This window comes from Amblyomma americanum, chromosome 6 (assembly GCF_052857255.1).
Source record: "Amblyomma americanum isolate KBUSLIRL-KWMA chromosome 6, ASM5285725v1, whole genome shotgun sequence".
Taxonomy (NCBI): Eukaryota; Metazoa; Arthropoda; class Arachnida; order Ixodida; family Ixodidae; genus Amblyomma; species Amblyomma americanum.
Window position 1 is genome coordinate 50,492,414 of NC_135502.1, and position 18,805 is coordinate 50,511,218.

General features: G+C 45.6%; 1 protein-coding gene across 3 annotated transcripts in view; it reads left to right on the top strand.

Annotated features, from left to right (window-relative positions):
* The window catches only part of LOC144136788 (uncharacterized), a 48,594-nt gene that overhangs the window by 12,533 nt on the left and 17,256 nt on the right, over positions 1-18,805 (top strand). For all 3 annotated transcript variants that reach the window (XM_077669415.1, XM_077669413.1, XM_077669414.1), the window contains exon 2: positions 11,616-12,607. In XM_077669415.1, the coding sequence (XP_077525541.1) occupies positions 11,616-12,607 (992 nt within the window). The remainder of the gene's footprint in view (positions 1-11,615; positions 12,608-18,805) is intronic.

Below are 18,805 nucleotides of genomic sequence, written 5' to 3' on the forward strand. Positions count from 1 at the left end.
CCACGACATCCACTTAGCTACGAAACCGGGAAGAGCGTGAGGAAATCATTTCTCATTTATGTCGTTTTTGCAGAGGATAATATCCCCTGTTTACGAGTGACCGTAGTCAGGTAAAAGTCAAGAACGGCACTGCCTGGCCCTCTGCGGGGTACTACTTTGTATTTATCCGCCAACCAATCACAGAAGGACTGAAGGAAAGTAAAGCATTCCTCATAGAAGGCGCGAGATTCGTTGTTGACGCCGTCTGCTGCAAGGAACTGCTTAAGAAGTGCGGGCATTCCTGCTCTTCATCGATAGAAATAGTTTTACGTTCCTCTCCTGTTGACTGCTGAAAAGATTTTACTGCGCAGGAGTGCTAATTGTGTGCTGTGTCTACCGGCATATTTACCTAAGCAAAGACGGGCTGTGGATAGTCCACTACCTACATGGCGGATTTGTGTTCTGGACCAGGTCATTAATTGAGTTATTCCTCACCGCTAATCATCTTCGATGCCGGAAGAAAACGTGTTGAGCGTTCCAGCCTGCCTGTCCTACACCACCGTCGATTCTGTACAAAAAATGTGTTTTGAACGAACTTGCACTGGCTGACGTTTGTCCGGTACACATTTTCGTATATAACCTACGGTGGGTCTGAACTTGCAGCGCCTGAACTTCGGAAAGCAGATTATAAACTTCACCTAATCGTAGCTTTTCGGGTGCTTTTGTTGTTTTAGCTATACCTGTGCGCTCTCTCTGCCCAATCGACTCAGAGCTGATGTGCGCTCAAACTACAAACAGCCCTACACTTTCCGCGCCGATGGCCATTTCAGGTTCACTTGCTCACAGTAACTTACGCGAGAGGTTTTTCGGGCTAATAATATCGGCTGAATGAAGCGTTTTGTCCCAGCAGTAATGTTTGTGTAGTCATTTCGACGCAGGCGTCGTTAGCGACACGCATAACGCATCAGTGACATTGTTGGGCCTGCGTCATTTTTCTGCCAATTTTTGTTATTTATAAGTTTCACATTACTCTACTTGGAATGGTATAAAAGGCAAAGGGGCAGGGGGTAAATAGGCAAATTATTTTGCCTTTGTCACATACAGCACAGGAGTCGGACACCCTAGTAAATTCACTCCGGCATGTATGGTTAAAAGATAAATTTAAATTGTTTAGTTTATATGCAGGCAAGACAAGATGTAACTGCATAGAGCAAGGTATCAAAAAACATACCGTTAAATGTGCATTTCTGGCTCCTATCGTTCACTGAAGTCGTCAGGAACTCATTTACTGCCTAACGTGAGTAATGTACAAGCAAATTAAGTGTACTGGTAAAGGGTGTGGAGCCTTTTAAGGTGGCTTTGCGGATGAAAGATATCTTAACCTGCGTAGTAAGAATGGCCGCGTTCGTGGGCGAAGCAATGGTAGCCTCATTGCACGGCTTCTTGCAAGACCCATTTGGCACAGAAAGAGTGCGGTGTAAGATAAGCACGTTGTAAAAACAACATGGTATTCTATGTGCTCCAAAGTTTAAGGGTTCTTCATATATAATCTAGGTCTTAGATTAGTGCAACCTTCAGCCTTGATAGCATGTGTTTTTATGCAGAGGTACAAAACATTTTCTTGTTCCAAACCTTCAGAACAAAGCAACAATAACCTTACTCGCCATTATGACCGACTGAATAGCGTATAAGACTAATGTCACGCCCTTGTTTACGGTTAACGAAAGATTATACTGTGATGGTGATTATATCTCCGACGATAACTGCTTATGATGTCAATTTGAGGCTACTCAATAGACGACTTTTCAGATTAGGAGAACCAAATAGCAATCCTGGCTGTATCTGTTACTGGTCTTGCTTCCTTATGTAGCGAAGAACGATGCCCTCTCAATAGCGTTTGCTGCCTTCTAGGGCAGCAAAAGAATTAATATGCAATGCCAGGAAACGGTTACAATAAGACGAAGATACCGCAGATGGTCAGAAAGGCTAGGTGTTTGAGCAGCAGTTCTCCATCGACACTTATGACCTTTCGGCATTCTTTTGTGCATTCTTATGCTGTTCTCTCGAAAAATTCGCAAACATAATCATTCCTATACAAACAATTAGGGGCCCCAAGCACGGGTGGCTGAGCTTCTAATGAGGCTTTAACATATCTTATCGTAAGAATTATTGCGCTACCTTGCAGACCGCTAGCAACGATTATGCCACATGTTCTCCCCGTGAACAGCTCAAAAGAAACGAGTTGTCAGAGCCACTTGCGAAGCATATGAAATCTGACTTTCAATGACGCTTCAGCAAATAACTGCCAAGGCAAATCAATATTAAAAAAAAGCATCAGTTACCTGATTTCCATCGTTCCTTTACCACAATATTAGCGAGATCGTACTCGAATCTACGCTCAAATACGGGACCTTTGCATCTACGTTCATAAGTATGCGCATCAATTGCCATCACAGCCCTGTTAACAACGTACAAATCACAGAGAAGGCTAACCTTAAATGAGACCACAACAGAGTAAAGCTCAAGCCACATGGCTCAATTTAGAGTTTTACCACCTTACGTAGAGAATGAAACACAAGTGATGCAGAAGGAAGCATGTAAGGTTTAAAACATGACAAAAATTTCTATTACTTGAGACAACCCGTCTTCACCTTAAGTGTAGAACAAAATGTAGCCACAAGAACAATAGTCACCGTTAAAGACGAGAGTTGCGATATCGTTCATTGCTATTTTGGTAGTGCACCCATTTTTCTGCAGTCCTACAGGGTCCAAATACGTATTGTTATAATAACAGTTCAGATATGGCACGCTAGCTGAAGGCCTCTCTATTCCGTGAACGTATAGTTGACCACACACAAACAGGTCGACACACTCGATAAACAACGAGTTCTACCCGCTGTTCTCGTTCTTGCGAGCCGACCGTTATCTTGCGCACAGTAGATACCTAGATATACGCTAAAATAAACGGCGCACGCTTACTAACTGCACATAGTGTGAAGATGCCATTCTGCAATGCGCGCCTAAAGCGTCCTAATTGCAGGGTCGTTCCTGCGAATGCCTTCAGCAGCTGCTGTCTGTCTCTCTTTTTGTCAACTCGATATCCAAGACGGTCTAATCGCAAGGGTCAGGAAATGACGGCGCTAAGGAAGCCAAACATTAGGCAATCCACTTGGTTCTAAGGAATGGAAAAGGCACTGTACAGGAGCCTAAAAGTAGGCAGTCATCTTAGCTCTAAGGAATTCAAAATAGGTGGCTAAAAACAAAAAAGGCGATTTGTTTAGCAGGAAATTTTAATAATATTATAAACTAGAAATTATCTAATGCTGACCTCCTGATACTGCTTCTGTTAAAGAACGGAGCATGATAGATGAGAGTTGGCATAGAGAACTCACAATCCTGCAGATTCTATAATGACCTTTCTTTTGGTTCCTGCTACTTTGCCTTAAGCTAGTACTTTCAAGACTTATTTGCAAGTCTAATGAAGTCATTAATAGCAACTAGAAAAAAAAATTGAATTCATAGCACAGAGCTCGTCATTTTGTGCAACCATATCCTACGCATTTAGCACACGCCTGATGTCTGAAGGAAGCGCAATGTATTTTCTGCGATTAATGCCTCTGCTCTCCAACTCTAGTTGCGGTTTCCCGACTACTGCGCTTGCCCAAGGCGCGTGCTGACACGATTTCCTACGCCTGCGTGCTACTTATAAATGTGATGCAGCGGTTTGTGCTAAGTCAGCGTATCGTAGAGCCCCTAGCGATGTCGCGCGTTCGTGGTGAACTCTTCAGTTACCTCCAAAGCTTTTTCCTCTGGTGATGGGAAAGGAGGCAAAAAGGCAAACACGTTTGAATTTCAACACGTACTATACAACCTCGATACAATAAACCTCATTTGAAGCTCTATGATGCCGAATTTCGACGTTTACAGCTATTCATAGACAAAAGTCTAAAGATCACTGGTGGATGATGATGGCTGCTGATTTCTCCTGCCGGCAATCTTGATCACTCGCTAGAGAAGGGGTCTCCTTGATGAAATTTTGTAGTTTTAGTCTTCAATTTCATGTGCATGCCCGTTCAGTACAATTTCATACACACCTTTACCGTGCGCTTTGCCACTGTAGTGCTGCCTCCACGAATGACTGGGAATAGCTGACTATTCCTAGAATTGCTTTCGATTCACCATTCAACCCGCCGAACTCACGTTGAGTAAGCGAAGTAGAAGCAGCCGCATCAGCAGCTGCACCAAAGCAAGCAGCAGCGTAACGGGGTCAGTGACCGCACTGACGGCGTCAATGTAGGAACGCGAGGTGACGGCTAGCCTATCTATATCAGGTTTGATCCGTATCGTATCAGGTTTTATCATTTCAAAAACGCGGTAACCCTTGGCGGTGTGGCTAAAAAAACTTTTGGCTGTTTTGAGGAGTTATGTGCACTGGACAGGTTGCTTTGCCTGAAAGCTTCTCGAAAACGTGCGCATTTTGGCGCGATGTAGCAAAAATTTGTCGGGCCACACTGCCTATGCTAACCGCGTTTTCCAAATTCTAAAACCTGTTTTCCAAATTCTAAAACCTGTTTTGGATATTACTTACGGTGGGCTACACGCCTCTCAATAATAAAGGCGCCCAACAGTAATAGTTAAAAAGCTAACTATACAGTATTAGTGAGCCAGCCTGCTAGTTAGCAATTCTTAGCTGTGTTCTGATGTCTAACACCGCTTGTAATGTTATGCCCAAAAAAGCGTTCTTCTAGCTCCAAAACCCTATTTTTAAAAATTTTGTAAAGTCTTAGGTGAAACACGGTGTATATCAGTGCCGTATTATTTACGTCTCATTCACGCATTTGCGATTCTACACGGTGTCCAGTCTACTGCAGACAGGCCAGTACTTAAAATTGGCAAGAGTATTTCCCGAATGTCTGAAGTTTCCTTACAAAGCTCTCCTTGAAAACCTTTCACCACGGCTCTAAGTTTGCGGTTCACTTCATCAACAAATGCAGTTAATTCTTTAGGCACCATAGCTGAGGAACTGAAATCAAGCATAGACTGGCAGCAGTGGCACCAGCGGTAAAAGTCTTAATTAAAAAGTTCAAAAATGGCCCAATCCTGCGTGTAAAATGCTCACTCTATGTGAATTCAACCGGAGCTTCTCACTGCCACTGTAGCCAAAACAGACATGCTGCAGAGAGATAATGCTGGCATACATTGCAGATTTTAACATATACAACGCGTCTTGAATATATTTTATTGTACCACGTTTTTAAGCTTCGCAGCATAGCGCGGTGTTGCGAGCGTCGCTGATTTGCTGGATCAAAAGCCTTTACGAACCTTTGTTGTTACATATTGACAGAAATAGCGTCTGCATTTTCTAACCACTTTCTAACAACTTAAATCCTCACGAAAGATGCATTTGTAAGATACGGGCTCGTTATCTTCTTGATTATAACAGGAGGTAAAAAAAAATTCATTGATGAACAAATGTACCCCGCGGAGAACCAGCACCCCTTAATAAGGCAGGTAGTGGTTAGCTTGGTGTTCCCTTTTGCTTGGAGCTGTGTATAGTGCTAACTTATAGTGTGCATGTCATGGCATATACATGTACTGTAACGGGCCTCGGCCGTTTTCACTTGAGTTTCCACTGAGACACCTTTTTGTTTACCGTAACGGTAGCCGTAGTTGTTCGTCAGCACATAGTTTTTTTTTCTTGAGCTTAGTCTACATAAAATGTCTAGATGGCGAGCTTGCCTAGGCTGAAACACAGATAGCGAGAAGTGAGAGCAAATAGACTAGTGAGCAACGCTTCGATTCACGCTTCGTGTATGACGAACGCTCGCTTAACGAGCGTTGCCCAGGGTCCGCCCACACCCGCTTCTGTATACTGCTGTTCTCTCCTTCCTTGCAGCCTTATCTCGAGGAAGCATTAAGCGTGACGCTGGAAACGCTGAGCTTAAAACACGCCATCTGTAGCACGGGCGGCGAGTTCGCCTGCGCGGTAATATCCACGAGTGCGGCGCAGGTGGCACAGCCGTGCTTATTGGTGCTCTCGCGATAGAACTTTAATCCTCCTTCGTTACAAGGAAACGGGAAAATCCCGGGAAGTTACAAGCTTGCCGCTTTCGCGAATAGCTTCCCGAGGAAACAGGCATATAATGATTAAGGGTTTCGATGTTTTCTTACTTGCACTGTGAATATTATCCAATAAGCGGAAGGCTCTCGGCCTCTGGAGGAGAAGGCAAAACAGGGAGTCAAGACAAATCGTTCCCCGCAAAGGCTTCTTGCCGCTGGCATTTAGGAAGAAATCCAAAGTAACAAGCGCAGAGTAGCATGAAAACTCGTTCGCTAGATTGAACGTGAGGTTTGAAGACAAAAACTCTTCTTTGATCTTGCGCTAGGAGCGAGCGAACCGCTTAGATGGGAAACATTTCTGACAAGGACAAAAATTAAAGCAAGCGTTTGGATGCAGCAGTTCAGTAAAGCCCGTTACTAAGCTAATTGGTATGTGTTAATACTACAGAAACAAACGGAACAAATTCAAGACAACACACCCAACACACAAAGCCCTCCATTCGCTACAGTGTGCATCCAATGTACAAATGTTATGTGAATTATGTACAGTTTGAGGGGGTTAACTTTGTAATAGGGGACGGTATGGCATGAAAGAGGACATCTGTGGGAATTGAACACTTATTTTTAATGCTGTGCCGTTCTGCGCTTGATGTGATAGAGCAGTGAGGTGATATTTCTATGCTGTGAACTCGGACAAAACATTTTTGTGAGTGGTTGATGCAACAACCGCGCTAGTGCTCATTAAGTCGGGTGCCAGCGTGATTGAAACTGCGTCTTAGCGATGTGATGTGACATAATAGAAAGAACTTGAGAGTCTGGTGCGACATTTTGCTGTAGTGCCGTGCGTTCAAAACGTGATACCACACCGCGAACCTGCTCAGGCGTTATATTACAATTAGTATACGCCTTCATCGCCTTTGGCATCCGGTGCTTAGTCGGAAACTTTTAGTTGCTGTCCAAAAATATTACTCCTCATGTCGTTATATTCGCTGGAGTTGTTAGGTTATGAAATAGGTTTGCGAATAATGCACAGGAGCATCTGGAAACATCTTCTCTGCAACAAAAATAAATTAAGACACTTTGACTTCAGCTGGAAGCTTGTTAGAGCCTAATTAAGCTTCTTCCGCGAAACCCTTGTTATACCTCATATAGATAGTATTTGCATAAATCGTGCCTTCCATATAAATTATTCGAGGCAGTTTGGCTTGAAAAGGAAAGTTTTCGAGACCTCAATGAGCTGGTTACTTTAGTGAAGGCACATGTCTCTCGTCCAGTATAGCAGTTGTTTTAAACATGGAAATTTTCGCGGAACCAAGGTTGAGGAAACTCCGACGCACTCTCGTCTTCCTCCATCGTCCTCTCACGTTTTTTTTTTTTGCAAACAAAGACTAGGAGCTCGCCACTTCCGCGTTATTTCCTCAGCCTACGGCTTATCTCCTCTGGACAGCATAGGCAGAGGCGATGCTGGGGACGGCGCCGAGATTTCTCCGGGTGTCAGCCCGCAATATTCTCGAGTTGGAGGAATCCTTACGCCTACAACTCGGTGCTGGCTGACCAGTAAACGAGCACTGGACATAGTTTGCACAATGCGGACATAGCGGTATGGCGGCTGCACGGTGTAATTAGACTGGCACTGCACGTTGTTTGCATAGTACGTGTTGTATCATGGCCGAAAGATGGGATTCTTCGATCCGTAGTTCAGACGCACCTGTCATCCTGAAATATCTGACTAAATTATATTAGTAATAAATAATAGTAAAGTTTAAATACGAAGCGCATAGGCTAGAAAACCTTAGTTTTGTTAATGGCGACATTGTCAGGAAGAGTACCTGAAAAAGAGCCTCCGTCAGCGATGTGAAAGCCGGTCTAGTCGAGAGGATGTGAAAAAAAATTGCTTTTAATTGTTGTTTATAACGTTGGCGGCTTGCGAAGGGGGAGGTACGTGTCCATAATAACACTTGCGATATTTTCCAAATTCGGGGCTAATTTTGCGACATGAAAATAACCGCAACTTGTTTCAGCAGGTAAAATTGGCTTGACCACCGCATGACAGGACAACATTTTGGGCTGAAATTTTTTGGTGCTGTCTTGCAGAGAGGTTTCTAGATGTAGGTGATCTTGTGACATTCTTTTATTCGAGAAACCTTCGCTGCTTTATTTTATTTTTATTTATAACGTCAAGCATTCCTGAATGTAAGAAGGCGCATAGCAGTATACGTAAATGCCGTAAAGGTTAGAATATTCACTTTGGTAACATTTATTCACTTGTTCATTTTTATCTGTTATTTTGTAATAAATTAGATTTATTGAAATATCTCCTAAGATCGCATTTTGTCCTCTCTAGTCCTAGAAACTTATCTTAAGAAAAAAATAAGGAAGGTAGCTGGTATTGCCCGTCATTTCATGCTTCACGAGATCTGTAAAGGTTGCATTTCGACAATCCAAAGACACAGCTAGTCCGTTCACACTCGCGGAACGCCACTAGCGGAACGCCAGAGGCATTTTAGTTTGGCGAATGTTGTATGTATGACCTAGCAACGCATACAAACAAACGGGTTTGTACAAGCGCTCTACAAGCACGCACGCGCATTATCGCACCCGGCTGTAAGAAAGCGCACTTCTATAGCCAGGCGTCAACGCCGCTAGAGGGTTCAGAGACGCGCGGCTTGTCTCATTTCAGAATGAAAGGCAAAAAAAATAAATAAATACAACGGTGGCTACTTGCAGCATTCCTAATTTATTCTTCGTTCTTCGCCGGTTTTCACCGCAGGGCCTGCGATTTAATTACTTGTTTTTCTTGCGAAGGGCGCATTGGGGGCAATTTCCGCTCGAAACAGCGGCGGACACGCTTTCCCTCAGCGTCGAGCTCGTTTCTGCAGGTTCGACTATTTATCCATTCCTGAAACTGTTTTCCGAAGGAGGCGATGACGCTCGCCCGAAAACTTGTACGATGACGCCTCGCTCCAAGTTTAGATTTATGCGTTTAAAATTCTATGCATTTGCATTTTTGAGTTGCTGGTACGCTTTTCAATCAGCTTTTTTTTTTTTCACCGATATCACGACTCGACCTCTCTTGCCTCAGAAGCTCTAGTTTTCGGCTGCGTGGTTTCTCCCGTCAAAAATGGAGATAAAATCAGATATATGAAAGATAAGGAATCATGACCTGATTCTTGAGCACAGAGCTCGAACAATAGCGAAAGCGAAATAATCTAGCTGAGCAAAGCTTTTTTTGGGGAACGTTCCTGATGGCAACTGCTTCTTGAGAAGGGGGGAATCTTGGCAGCCGTCACATATCGGCGTCTTAGAAGTTTCCACTGAAAACGACAACTGCGCACGTTGGCGCCATTTGTGGTATAATATGTGTGGCCCTACAATGCGTGTAACGAGGTAATATGTTAGCGTTGATTACTATTAAAAGTATCAAAACTGCCTAGGATGATCGCAGGATTCTTGCGTTCGCAGTTGCAGTGATTTAACCGAAATAAATATGCACCATTCGAGCGGCGCTGGTTTTCCATGCTCGTACAAAAAAAAAAAAAGGTTACTCGGAATGTCATGCGATGAAAAGACAGCTTTGATATAGGGTTGCGATAAAAAAAAACTGAGAGGTGTACAGGTCGGCCCCACAGGATCCACTCCTCGAAAGTTTCTTTATCTTTTTGCACTACTTACGCGCAGTTATGAGGCCTTCACTAATTACGTGCATGTCCATTGCCAACAGGCAATCACAATGGAAACAGAAGAATATCCTGGTGAAATTTTTTAAAATATTGGAATATTCTAAGGTGCTCTTATGGACAGGTTGAAGGTAATGGTTCATTCTTCCGAAGCGTAGCAAAATCTCTCTCTTGAAGTCAGTCCATCGCTCGCATTGAGTAGTTAAGACTGCCGTAGAAAAGCGACGGCCAAAGGTTTTGATGCTAGCAAAAACGTCAACATAAAACAATGCAAGCCTACCGAGGGAATATCTGCGGATATATTGATTATGATAGTGAAAATGTTACAGTGGGGGGGGGGGGGGGGCATTTAAAAATTGCATTCATACACTCTTTCCTGTTGAAAATGATTTTGTCCACAATTGCTTAGTATGAACATATTAGTTAAGGGAAAAGAGATACCTGCGCACTTCATTTCCACTTCAATGGCACGAAGACCTCCGCTATGTGAAAGCGTTCATTTATTCAGCCTGTTTTTCGGCTCTAGCAGCTATTATTTCTGTGTTCTTGTTTTGGAGTTTCAGTTATACTGTTCGCGTTTAATTTGACGCTTATCTTGTGTGCATACCATTTTAAAGTTCAGTCCCTGCGTTCTATATGCCGCACAGCACCGCTAGGCAACGGAAGTGTCCGACGAACGTAAGAAATTGTGGGCGCCGACACAAGTCGGTAAAAACTGCCCCATACGAACCCAAACCCTTCGCCTTCGGTGTCTGCAGTTTGAAAATTGAATGTAACACTTTGTTGACAGGCTTTTAGCGAAGAAAAACAACGATCAAGCGAAGTCAGGCAAGTTAAAATTTTATGAGCAAATGCAACTGGCAGTTCCACGTGACAAGTATTTAATATCAGCAATCGTTTTCAGTAGCATGCTCAGGAGATGCGAATTCAAGGTTGCGGATGTAACTAGAGGTGACTGATTTTCTGTGTGGTATTAAGGTGCACAGACACACACAAAAATTAATGTGTTCTACGTGAACAGCTGGCGCCCTGTATTCGCAGCACTGTTTTCAGACTGTAGAGTATTTGCTTTTTTAAACGCGTGTGATCTCAGGTTTCTGAACTGACACATTGTGCCCAAATTTTTTTCCGATATTTCACAACTCCCTACTTGTGCAGAGTCCTTAATCGGTGATTGTTTTCGATAACGTTTCAGTGCTATCCACGCACTGTCTGTATCTCCCCCGTGCTGTGCTTGAACAAAACAGGCAGTTTTAAATTCTTTATCTCATAAAGTGAAGGTAAACAGGGTGCCGCGTCATTCACGCACGTATCTATCTTTTCAGAGTTTACAGTTCCCCCTTTTGAAGGATAATGTATTGCGGCCTTCTTCGATTTTAAGATATCGGTGACGCTGAAAATGTTTTGGTCGTCTTGGTTACTGTTATGGCTAAGCAGGCACTATCGAACACCGCATTCTCGGTTGATATGAGCATCTGTCATTCTGTCATTGTCAACCAACTGTAGTGCAGGCTGCAATGTCAGTATACTTATGGATAATAACTTATAAGTGCTAATACGTCGTGAGGATTAGAACGTGTCAGAAAATTGAGCGGAGCGGGAAGTTGATGTTTTATTGAAGGTCACATGAAAGCCAAGTTCGTAATGGACAACGAGGTGTGCTCTTCTTTGTGAGATTCGTCGGATAGCGCCAGCTGATATGTGGTCTGCCTGTTTGTTTGATGAGAGCTGTTTCATTATGTCACGGTCAGACGTCAGTGTATGGCAACTTTCGGTTCTTTTTGTTAAGCTAGCCCATTTGAACTACAAGGCATGGTTGCATGTGTTCTAAACTTCTGCACGCCCTCTGTGTCCGATGGTTTGCACTTAGAATTTTTTTTCTGCTTCTATACACTGCAGGCATTCGCGACTTTCACTTCTGGCTGCACTATGGCTGTCAGGTTGCATGGTTCACGGTGGATCTCAGGACCTGGTGCCCGAACTCTGCAACCTTATTGACCAACCCATGTACTGTCGCTGCGACAGCAGCGACCTCTCAGAGGACGTCACCGATGTCACGTGCTACGTTGGCCGCAAGCTGGTACCAGATCACGTGGTCTTCCAGTCCTTCAAGCGACAGCCCACCATCACTGTCGTCGCGTTCAGTGCATTCGGCAACGAATACAGACTTGACTTTGTTCCAACAACCGCACTGCGTTACACGCCACAGATTGAGCGGCTGAAGATGTCCCAGGCTGAGCTCAGAGACCTCAAGCCTCGCTCCTTCCACAACCTCACGCGACTGGCCCTCTTGCATTTAGACTCTAACGAGATAACTAGCCTAGACAGCGAAGCAATCGCGGACTTGCCACGTCTCAAGAAGCTCGAGCTCGGGGACAACAAGTTGAGAAGGCTTAGCGCCGGCTCACTGAAGAACCTGCCATCGCTGACGCATTTGTATCTGGAGCGCAACCAGTTGGAGGTCATCGACGATGGTGCTTTCGAGGAGCTGGGTGCCCTCCAGGAGCTGGAGCTCAGTGACAACTCCATCGAGAAGCTCACGGAGCAGAGCTTCCGCGGCCTTTCCCACGTCACGCGTCTCGACCTGTTCCGCAACAAGCTGACTCGGCTGGAGGCCCACGTCTTCAGCGCCATGCCTCAGCTGGCGGAACTGGAACTCAAGTACAACGCCCTGTCCGAGGTAGACGCGCTCGCCTTCGAGGGTCTACCGCAGCTGACGGTGCTCTACATGTCGTACAACCGGCTTCGCGTGCTGCCCGCGCACATGTTCCGGGGTGCACCCAACCTGGTGTCCGTGGACCTCTCGCAGAACCAGCTGCTCACGCTTACCTGGAGGACGGTCCAGGACCTGGCCAAGATTCACACAGAGTCCTTTGACATGAGCCTCACTGGTGAGTCATTTTCTTTTACGCTGCGGTGGCGCTCATTTCAGTGGTTCTTGCTTGAACGATGCAAGAAGCGTTCAGCGCTGAGTGCTTTAAGGCATTGAATCTAGGGACAGAAAAGTGACAATTCAGGGGTATGCATAAAGTGCCCAGTAGTATGGTTATGAAAACGGTAGAACTACTAATGCTAGATGAGTATCCTTCCTGTAGTTAAAAATAGTGATGTATGAGGTGTTTCGAAGAAAATATTGAACACTGGGAAACAAGGTCTGTTTCTTGGGCATAATTTGCACGACTATTTCATAGTTTGCAGATTGTCATCGCGCATTGAACAGCTTCCCAACGTGGGTAATGGCACTGAAACTTGCAAACTGCAGACTGTATGTTGTTTAAGGATTTTAAATGATCCATATGTCATTGTACCCGATGAATGCATGTAAACTGGAAAGCTTTCTTATCCTACAGATCAAAGTAGATATCCTTCACATTTGATAAGGAAGGCATGGAGCAAAAGCCTGGTCTCGGCTCTCAAAAACGCGATGTACACGTTGGGTGTGGTTCTAGCTGTGTACCAAGAATATAATTTTCGTTCATCTTCAAAGATTTAAGAGAACTAAGAGCTTCTCTGTGTAGCCGCATGGAGGCGCTTTGGCAGAGCTTATGAGCAAATTCTATCCTGACTGCGCATCAAGACGGGTTTCTATAGCATGCTGGTCGTTCTTGAAATCTCAAGTAGCGTCGAGAATACCTAGCGTTCGTGGCAGGATGGCGGGCCACTCTGACGTACTGAACCCAGCTTCCGCGCTCGACCTTGAAACATCCTCCGCAAAAGCAAGGAACCCGGCAGCGGAGAGGATCAAAGGGCTTCAGCGGAGAGTGGCTCGCCGCTCCGACGTAGCGGGTCGATGGAGAGGAGAACACTTGTACACAAACGAAGGCCACTCATTCCGCTTCAAGACACATAGACGCCTCCAGCTGCTTGCCCTCGGCCTCAACCTCCCGCTGGGCAGGGGAAAGCGACCAGACTACCGCACCGCCGTCCACAGAGGAGCAGCAAAGCTTTTTTTCTCGCGTAGCTGACGGTGATATAACATCGAGGAAAACGAAGGAAAAAAAAACATAAAAAAGAACAGACAGCCGCACCGTCCCGACCGCTGTCTTGATATACAGCCCATCCTGTCCTTTTCAGCGCGGATCGGTAGCCAATATAGCGAGCGAGCGAGGACCCGGAGTCCGCTTCTTTATATCCGTCGTCGCGGCATGTTTTGTGTATAAACGGACCAAACGGTCGGAGCAGTGCTGCTGCGACGAGTGAACGCCAAGCCAACGGCAAGGAAAGGAAAGACGGAGGGAACACTTCCTTCTCTCCTTAGCCAAGCTCTTGTTCGACGCGCTCTTTCCCTCTCGTCGAGCGACCGCTTTGTCTCATTATTGGAGCATGCCGTATCCGACCACGTCCAGGCAGTGCGCCACAAAGCAGGCCACGCATTGAACCGTGTTCGCGAGTACAGCTGCTCGCTGGCTGTGTTCCACATAAGGGAGACCGAGTAAGCGAGCGACGCCGGAGCCCCCATCCTCTCCTTCTCTGCTCCTCCATGCAGCTGTTTACACCGCCGCTGTCGCGTTGTGATGTACCCGGGAGCGGTGTATATGCTGCAGGATAAACAACGGGGAAAAGAAGCGGGATCCTCCATCGCCCCGCCTGTCCTCTCGTCGTTGAGCAGTGCCTGCTGGTTCCCTTATTGTCGCGCTATTTCTTTCTCATTGGCGGAATCGCCTACCGCTGATGTGTTTTTTTCGTGCTGCGTTTTCGATCTACCGATCTTGCCTGCGATGCACTGCACTCTCTCCGTTGCTTCTATTGTGTCGAGCGATTACTGCCAGCACCATCACGTCACCCCTGGCGAGTGTGGTTTGGGACTGCTGGGATGACCAAGTACCGCAAAGGCCCACATATTGTTCCAGTAGACGTACTTTCGCTCTCCACTCACTCACTCACTCACTCACTCACTCACTCACTCACGCACGCACGCACGCACGCACGCACGCACGCACGGACACGCAATTAGTATAATTTAGTCTCGCACCTTTGCGCCTCTTTTAAGCAAGAAATTAGCACAGACTTGGCGCAGTTCTTTGCGATTTGCCCATAGGCCACCACAGGGTAACCGAATCCACACTTAAGCTGCGCGAAAAAAAAAAAAGGACAAATCCGTATATAACCGAAGCCTTTTATAAATCTCATACAGAAGCGGTGCCGCACGCAAGCGCTTGCGTAATGATTTATTGTGGCCAGGAAGTGTTAAACCTCCGAGCGCGTGGTTTAAGAATTCCACAGCACATCTGTAAATGGGGCTATAAATGCACAAAAAACGCGCCGTCGGTATAAAGTATAGTCTTGGGATTATCACAGCTCCCGCACTTTGATCGCCATAAAGCATGCCGTCCAAAGCTAGTGAGCAGCAAAAATATCGTGAACCGTACATGTCGAACCTTTGCTCTTAGATATGCGAGACAGTTACTGCGTAATTTCCTTTCCTCAGAACGAATTTTTAATTTTAAATTTTTTTTCACATATGCCCTAGATTTTGTTTCTTGGCTTATAATAATTGTAGCGCTGTATACTTCGCCCTCTAAGACCACATATAAGCAGAATTTTGAGTAGAAGCGTCTCATCAGGGACCTCCTAAGCACTAGGAAATTGCTCATCACGCCATTCATGTATTATCTTCCATAACTCTATTCGCTGAAGTATCCTAACGTTAACACCTCAAGAGTGGTTCAGCTTTTCATAAAAGTGCTACTTTCTCGGCGGCTGCGACGTCATGTCCGGGCGATCTTGCCATCCAAAACTCCGCATCTAATTGCTCTCTTTTTTTTTTTGTAGCAAACCAAGTTTTGCAGTTAAAGAACACCAGGAATATGCCTCTGATTCATCCCTATATTAAACGGTGACGTACGTTCGAGAAGAAGGGACACAAGCAATACTGACAGCATACAAACAAGGCGAAACTCGGGTCCTGCTGGAGCGCGGACATGTTTTATAACCGCCCTTCAAATACAGATTATAAGACGCAGCCATGCGCTGTCAAATGACGACGACGGTACTGTTTCGAGATGCGAGTTGTCAGTGTTTTTGGGCTACATTAGAGTTTTTGGATGCAGGCCAATATTTTATATTAGCATTTCAGTGTCTCGCGCATCTGCTTGGATGATGAAATTACGGCGTTAAAAAAACACGGTGGTTGTTTCAGCACATCACCGCTCACCTCTGCCGCACTCCAAACGGTGAATTATGGGTACCGCTGATGCCCATCGGAAAGGGACTTATATACGGTGCGCCCATGAATGTTGTACCGACAACTAGGAATAGCGAAGGGTATTGTGGCGTTCAGCCAGGCACAAGCTACGATTGCACTCAGAATGCATGCGTCTGAGGGGCAGCTTCTGGGACCACGGCAGAGATGAATCGGAGATACCTCCGTAGCCACGGCAGAATGCGCGTACGTTTCAATCAATTGCCATCCCTGCGAACACGTAGTTTTGCGCGTACCTTCTAATTTCAAGCTTGAAAAGAGTGCACCTTGGAAAGCCGCTTTAGGTCGGAGGGAATGTGGGGCATGTCGAAAGAGAAAGTGGTTGAAAATGGAAGGCGCATCACTTGTATTTTGGAACGCTCTCAGGTCAAGGAGATAAAGATATCTACACTCCATATTTGATGTCTTGAAGATATGGAATGCTTGGTAAAAGAAAAGGAAAACCCTATTATCGATAGATAAATGAGATGAAACCTTAAGCACAAAAACAGGTCGTGCGTAAACAGTACCTATTCATTGGAATTTAATCTCTTGCCCATGGAACATATAGGTTTTAGTCATATATTTAAAATAACCTAATGTAATCCTGCAATTTAACCACAAATCGCGTAAATGAGACTAACTACGCTACTTAGCCCTAGCGGTGAACGTTAGTCCGTGAGGAGAGTGTGGCTGATGTCATTTTGCAGTTAGTCCGTAAAGAAATATCAGTGCTGTTTTTTTAGGGATTAACGGTTATGACAGTTCATTTAATCTTCCAAAGAAGTAACCGCTGTAACGAAACTACTCTTCTGGCATTGAGTGTTGGCCTATCCACTTTACCTGCTATTCGGTAATTTTCCTTACAAACGCCTTCTCAAGTTGTTTCGTCACAGTTTATGGAGGCGCAAATGTCCCGACCAGTCGGCATGCTTAAATGCGAAGGTACCTTGGCGCCGCTCGCTTCCCTGCATTTTCTTCATTTTGTCGGGTTCCCATGGCGTTCGTATGTATATTCACAGACCAAAGCGAAGCTTGCCACGCCAATCATTCTCGACCTTTCATTGAATAAATTTCTTTCCGGCCGAATTACCGAAGCGTGGCTTTGTGGTAGAGCAACCGCCTCGCATTCGGGAGGTGCTGGGTACGATCCCCAGTGCCGCCGGGTACCCACCGGTTTTTAATGGGTACAAGATTTCTCCCGGCCTGGTGCTCGGCTCTTCAGGGTGAGATGCTTGGGAAAAGGGTCTTGACCACAGTTGCTCTGACGGATCAGCGATAAGTTCCGCCGTCAACAACATTAAATACGCCTCGTGCGGTGATTTCTTCGGTAATTTCTCTTAAAGATCAGGCTTTATAAAGTCACTAGTGTTTTTATTTAATTCGCAAAAAATCTTACAGTCATCAGGCCCACTCGTTTAAAGGCCGAAAGACGTGACAATCGCGAAGAGTGACAAACTTAGCACTGCCGAAGCGTGGTGCACGTCCTACTAGGAACAGATGGGAGCCGCGACTGGGGCCCACATAAAAGCAGTCACAAATTTCCAAGTACCGGGACCCGCTGCGTAAGGTCGTCGCTCGAAGCTGGCTGGTTCCGTCAAAGGTCACGCTCCTGCTCGCTTGACAGCTGTAGGCCCCCCTGTTGTCAGACACCGCAGGAACCGCCGCGCTTTCTTCGCCCCCGCGGGGCTTGCTGTGCAGGCACGACATTGATGCGGCGTGAAACACATCAACCAGCATGCTGTGGAAAAGGAACGGCGATATGTGATATAACGGCCGTTTATATTCCGTGCTGTTTTCAGGGCTGGGTAAGACCGGCTGGGATAGGAATCAATTAGGGCTGCAGTCGCGGACACAGACTTGTACCGCACTTGTAAGAAAGAGGGGCTGGAACTTATGTGGCGTGGTCCGCTTGTATACGTCCACTGAAGTGTCGCTGGCTGCTTGTTACCGACCCCCTATCTCCCTCCTTCCATTTTACTTGATATGGCCTTGATGAGTGCCGTTTGGCTGTAAATTCGTTGCTTGCATGCTTTGCTATAGTTAATCGTGCTTGCGCTGAAGAGTAAAAGCACGCTTCAGTCGGTAAATTTGTTGCCGCATTGTAGGTAGGGTAGTACGCTGGGATATATGATCACCATTGAGACAAGCTCGTCCAGTGCGACAGCCATCTTTGCAACGGGCCGCTTGAGACCCTGTAATGGGCTTCTTTGTCGGCTACTTCACAGCGGCTGTTACGGCGCTGGCTGCCTCGGTGGCAAGCAAAGAGAACATAGTTAATGCAGCTGGAGGGCGTCATAAAAGAAGCAGAAAATATTGCAAGTGACAGACATTGAATACATGAGCATTGTCGCCAGTCATTGGGAAACATAGAAAGAGAACGCATAGAAGCATTTAAAGGAGTGAGAAAAGCGTTAACGAAAAGCATTAACGGTCAAAGAGTGTCTTAAGCTCGACCGCTATTGCAGCACTGAGGAAAGTACATGAAATAATATTACATTAAGAGGAAAGGTTCCTTCAAAACGCTGAAAACAAAAATCTAAGCTTAAGCTTACAAAGCTTCCATCACGCACTGAAGAGGCAGGCCTAGACCCGCGTTTTAGTGAGGTAAACGATGTTAAGAAACATCACAACGCTTAGAGTGTCGGGAAGACAATTAAGCCGAGATTAATGATATTAAGAAATAAAAACAAGAAAATGAAAGAAAGAAAAAAAGCAAGAAGTAGCTGTCTGCTTTCTCCTTTGTTGTCCAGATATCTCGCAGTTCGTAAAGTTTATCACGCACGGAAATGAATTTATCGCTACAGGAGGGCGCGGGTAAAACGCTTTCGATGGCTTGCCTTGGCAGGTGAGCTCGCTGCCATTCCCTTGAACTTTTTAGATGAGGGGAACACTGTGTGAACATTGC